Source organism: Emiliania huxleyi (assembly GCF_000372725.1).
Source record: "Emiliania huxleyi CCMP1516 chromosome Unknown EMIHUscaffold_153, whole genome shotgun sequence".
NCBI lineage: Eukaryota > Haptophyta > Isochrysidales > Noelaerhabdaceae > Emiliania > Emiliania huxleyi.
This window is the reverse complement of record NW_005201058.1, coordinates 130883-136120: the sequence shown is the minus strand read 5'-3', so window position 1 is coordinate 136120 and position 5238 is coordinate 130883. Positions and strand designations below refer to the sequence as shown.

The 5238-nt window shown below is 63.6% G+C and overlaps 2 protein-coding genes across 2 annotated transcripts; one reads left to right on the top strand and one right to left on the bottom strand.

Moving 5' to 3' along the window:
- Positions 1-96: 96 nt before the first annotated feature.
- EMIHUDRAFT_229143 (hypothetical protein) lies at positions 97-670 on the top strand (the record flags this gene model as incomplete). Its single annotated transcript, XM_005786220.1, has 3 exons — positions 97-102; positions 313-486; positions 602-670. The coding sequence occupies 3 exons, from the start codon at positions 97-99 to the stop codon at positions 668-670; spliced, it is 249 nt and encodes an 82-aa protein (XP_005786277.1).
- Positions 671-3118: 2448 nt separating this feature from the next.
- EMIHUDRAFT_455681 (hypothetical protein) lies at positions 3119-4307 on the bottom strand (the record flags this gene model as incomplete). Its single annotated transcript, XM_005786219.1, has 4 exons — positions 3119-3436; positions 3612-3853; positions 3927-4083; positions 4167-4307. Coding segments are annotated over 2 exons (215 nt in total), but the record flags the coding sequence as incomplete, so codon positions are not given.
- Between the last annotated feature and the right edge of the window lie 931 nt (positions 4308-5238).

Sequence of the window (5238 nt, the reverse complement as noted above, 5' to 3'; positions counted from 1 at the left end):
GATCTCTTATCTATAGGTCACACTTTATGTGAGTATATGCGTACGTCATCAAGCGGAGGGACACGGGCGAGTGGGCCATCCCGGGCGGGATGGTGGATGCCGGTGAGCTCGTCTCGATGACGCTGCGGCGCGAGTTTGAAGAGGAGGCGCGCAGCCCGCCCCCCTCCTCCTATCCCTCCCTCCCCCCTTCCCCTCCTCCCCGGCCGCCTCCCCGGCCGCCTCGCCCTCTCCCCCTTCCCAGCCCCGCCAGCCCCCCCCCCCCCCCCCCCAAAGGCGGGCAACGTGCCCGAGAGCGAGCGCGAGCGCTTCGAGGACCTCGCCGGCCGGCTCTTCACCGAGGCAAACGGGCACGAGGTGTACCGCGGCTACGTCGACGACCCGCGCAACACGGACAACGCGTGGATGGAGACGGTGGCGATGCATTTCCACTGCTCGCCCGAGCTCGGCAAGATGCTGGCCCTGCACGCGGGCGACGATGCCGCAGACGTGCAGTGGCTGGAAGGCGCGCCCGGCTGCGCCCCCGCCCACCGCCGCCCCTTTTCCGCCCGGCTGAACCCCCTCCCCCTCGTGCCTGCCTCGCGACGCAGTGGGCACGCCGGAGTACAAAAAGCTCTACGCGTCTCACAAAATGATGATCGACATGATCGACCTCGATCACTGCCGAGCCTGAGCCGGCACCGTCGAGCCGCGCCGCGCGGTGCGCAGCCTCGCACAACGGCAACCGGCACTGTTGGGGAGGGGGGAGGGGGGCGTGGCACCTATGGCTCCCGCCAACGCACGCCCACCTCCCTAGCGCCGCGTGGCAGCCTCCAGCGCTGCACTCCGTTGCGCACGCCCGTGGGGCGGGGAGACGCGGCCTATTCGTGGACAGTCCTCAAAGCATGCTGCATGGCGTCGAGGTGAGAGCTGGACAGAGTTGTGGAGCTGTAACATGTGGAGTTGTCGTGGAGGGGGCGCCTGCGCGGAGGGAGTTACGAGCTCTAGCTGTATATGTGCTTAAAACGCACAGCGGAGTACGTTTAATCGAATGAATCTCAACCAATGAAGCGGCTCAATGACAATGTGTGTGGTGAAGCGCGCACATGCCGCACACATATGTGCGCGCACCGTTCTGGAATCTGCGCGAGATCTGGGAAATTCTGGCCACTGGAGACACTATGTCAAAACCCCACTGAGAAATTATAAATTTCTCTAGAGCCGGTGACGCCACTGGATGAAATGCTCCACTGGGCCCCCGGAACACGCCTGCGCGGCGGTGAGCAGTGAAGAGGCGCGGAAAGCTGTTTTTTTACTTTTTGACGCATTTCGGGCTCCGTACTGGTTGACGCAGAGCCGCACGCGCCGACCGGCGCCGTTCGCGATCACGAGGGCGGATGCTGGCCATCCCGGGCTCTGTGCACATCGGCAGCGCGCGTTCTACGCGCTCCGCTATCCAGGTCTTGGCGCCCCACCTCGAGAGCGCCGTTTTTATCTCGTGCAATCTCGAGCCGTGGAGATTAGGCCGAGATCGCTTTGAGCTGCGGGAGATGTTTGGGAGATACAGCTACAGTCACACGGACCCGCGGGGCGTGCGCAGCTCGCGACGGAGATGTCTGTAGAGCCCGGGCTCGCTGCGAAGCGATGAGCGGCGCCCGAACGGCACCGAGCCGCGGGCCGCTCTCTGCAGCTCCGACGCGGCCGGGCGGCTGCCAGAGCCGCACGCGCCGACCGGCGCCGTTCGCGATCACGAGGGCGGATGCTGGCCATCCCGGGCTCTGTGCACATCGGCAGCGCGCGTTCTACGCGCTCCGCTATCCAGGTCTTGGCGCCCCACCTCGAGAGCGCCGTTTTTATCTCGTGCAATCTCGAGCCGTGGAGATTAGGCCGAGATCGCTTTGAGCTGCGGGAGATGTTTGGGAGATACAGCTACAGTCACACGGACCCGCGGGGCGTGCGCAGCTCGCGACGGAGATGTTTGTAGAGCCTGGGACGCTGCGAAGCGATGAGCGGCGCCCGAACGGCACCGGGCCGCGTGGACTGGTGTCGCTCTTTGTTGGCCCCCCGGGGCGAAACCGACCTCGCTCCTCTAAACGTTGATTTGAAGCCGCCAATACACAGATGAGTCAATGGGCGAGCGGATGAAACCCAGGCAGCTACCTTACACGAAGGCCCCCCCGGTTCTAGTGACCCCCACCCCCGCCCCACAAGGCCCCCAAAATGGGCCTTTCTCGCGCCTGTTCGTGACTGAGGCACGTGGGCGCCCTCCGCTGGGCCCCTGCGGCCTACTGGCTCAAAAAGGCTCGTACAGGTACTCCCGTGGTGCTGGGTCAAACTAAACCCCCGATTTGCGGGGGCGGGCGTAGGCGTCACGACCCGCTACTTACACGCTGCCAGAGCCCAGAGAGGCGTTAACTTTTGTGACCCCCCGCGGCGCGCACTCGCCGCCGCTGCCCGCCAGTGGCGATGCCGTCACGCGTTGACGGCTTGTATTGACGCGCGTCGCCAAATAAATATAGTTGAGCCACTCGCGTTGAAGAATGTATATGTCATCACACGGGTGGTGTGGAGCTCGCAGAGCCCCCGCAGAATAACTCTACCAGCAAAACTCGCCGATTATCATGGTCATGCACCTGATGACGGCCGCCGGCGCCTCGGCGCCGGCCGACGCCGTGTTCAGGTTCACGGCCGGCGAGGCGATGCAGACCGAGGACGACGACGAGGACACCGACCGCTCCGAGGAGTATTCCGACGACGGGAGGGTGTCCGACTTGTAGCTGGCCTCACCCATATCTTACCCCTTCTGCCCCCCCCTCCTCCGACCCCCCAGGCTAGATGGAGTAGTCACAGATAAGCCGGATGAAATTCTGCCCCTCACAGCCCCTTACCCCTTCACCCTCGCCTCGCTGCTTGGTGTTTCTGAACACGTAGTCGTCCACGCTGTGGGGGTTGTGTGATGTTGTGGTTGTGTCTTGTGACACTTGTGTCCCACATGGGAGGGAGGGAGTGGGGTGCAGGTTGCTCACCCACGGCACCGGGCCGGTGCTTGCACTTTGAATGCCGTGGGGCTCCTGCCCGTGTCCGGGCGTGGAGATGCGAGGATCGCCCCCCCTTGCCCCACCACCTTGTGTGTGTGGAGACGTTTACCTTACCTTACCTTCGCCGATTATATTCCTCGAACCAACGGCGGTTTCGACCCCTGCAGGGCGCCCACAATGTCACACGAGGTCTATGGCGCCAGTCTCGTAGCTACGATAGCCTCCCATGCGCAGGGCACATGGATCGTAAGGATTAGACGTGCTCAGAGCCTGGAGTCGGTCCTCCATTCGACGGAGGCATGGCGCCCGGCAACGTGCAGCTGCAGGCCAGAGGGCGTGAGGTGAGGCCGAATCCGCAGTCGCACGAGCACCGCTGCCCCCAGCGATGATCATGCATGGAGTGGCACGGCGGATAGGCCCGCCTGCGAGCGTGGGAGACAGTCGCGGGAAGTGAGGTCTCAATGTATCGCAGGCTAGGACCGGATACGGCGGCAGCGGGAGAGGGAGGGAGGGGTGAGTGGTGGGCGATGAGGATGATTCCAAATGTCTCGCTAAAAATGGCCTGGTCCTCTCCCGGGGGACCGGGCGAGCACGTACCTCGCGTCCGAGCGCGAGTCGACAAGTGGTCGCCGAGAGATCGCCGAACAACGGTTCGTGGTGCGCACGCACTGCACAGCTGCGGGTTATAACTCGACTGCCGATCGCGCGTGCGGGATATGAGTGCAGCTCGCTGGCGCCAGTGCACGGTGGCAGGGACTGGAGGCTCGGCCGAAGGGAAAGAGCAGTCCTCAATCGTCACGTAGAGGTCGCTGGGCTGGATCCATCGAACTGCCACACACCTGGAGCGGAGGCACATCAGGTCTTGCGGCACGCTCTCCGACAGATGCATGCCTTTTGAGCAATTCCACGCGCCTCCACCGTCGCGTAGTACGCCAGCGGCACGCCGGTACGCCTACGAGTCGTGCATGCTCGGCAGCAATCGGCGTCGAGACTGCCTAGCGCTCACATCGAGAGCGCCGAGTTGTGTTGCCGCGAGGTAACCGGCTCGAGGATGGGGTCCGAGCGGCGCCTGAGCGCGTGGAAATGCTTAGTGGGCTTGGAATGAGACGCCTGGCGTGCATCGGGCTCGGACGGTGTCTGTAGAGAGCTCACCGCTCGACGCGCAAGCCAGGTGCTTCGGGCGCCCGCCAATCAGTCTCACGGGCGAGAGAGCAGAACGCGGATCGCCGAACAGCAATACACGTGGCCGCACTACTGTAGAGGCACGAACAGGTATGCAGATCGCGGCGCGCCGACAACTGGCACGGCGTCAGAGCCAATATTGAGCAAGGGCTCTGCTGGCCTGCCGCTCTCGCCGACCCTTCGGGCTCACACCACGGCTGGCCATCGCGTGAACAGGCTCTGGCCTCTCGTTTTAACACAGCCCGTAAGGTGCCCCGCCGGGGTGCCGGTTCGTTTTCCGCCCACGAACATGACCTCGGAGAACGCATTAGCCGCTACAGCGGAAGCTGCGATTTCGGCTACCTCGGCCATTTCGATGTAGCGGCTTATGCGTTTCGTGACATAATCGCTAAAACTCGAGCCAGAGCTATGGGCGCCGAGTTCGCCACCCAATTTGTGTTAAAACGGAAGCAGGGCTCGTGGTTCGTTAACTGTAGACCACACGGACGCGCGGCCGGCGGCTGAGAAGGCCACGCAGCCCCTCTTCCTGGTCACTGACGGGAGCACTGGTCGGCGTGAAGACCCCAAGATGGCGCTGTTCGCGCCTCCCGTCCACCACTACCGATCAGGTGGCCGGCCTGGGTGGCCCCCCGGCGGGCGGGAAAGGGCGCAAAGCTCCGTTTCATTGCCTACCCCTGTAGTTTTGACATAGTGTGGAGAGGCACTTTGCAGACTCTGGTCTCGTTGCACGCTTGGACTCTGCACTCTCTCGCTCCACGCTCGCGCGCTCCGTGACCGTGTCCCTGTGTCCCGTGTGCACTCACTGCACACTGGGTCCCGCGTCTCGCGGTCACGCTGAGCTCTGGCACCTCACTGTTAAGCTGTATGTCACACACTTTGTGACACACTGACGTCCACTCGACGTGTGAGTGAGGGCCCTGCGAGGAGGCGGCGGGTTGCAAGTGCGAGCGGAGAGCGAGGCCGTGAGACTGAGAGCTTACTGCGCTGGGTTTAGGCATTCTGGCATTGTGGGGCGTTGGCACTCCCATCGACCCTCATGACC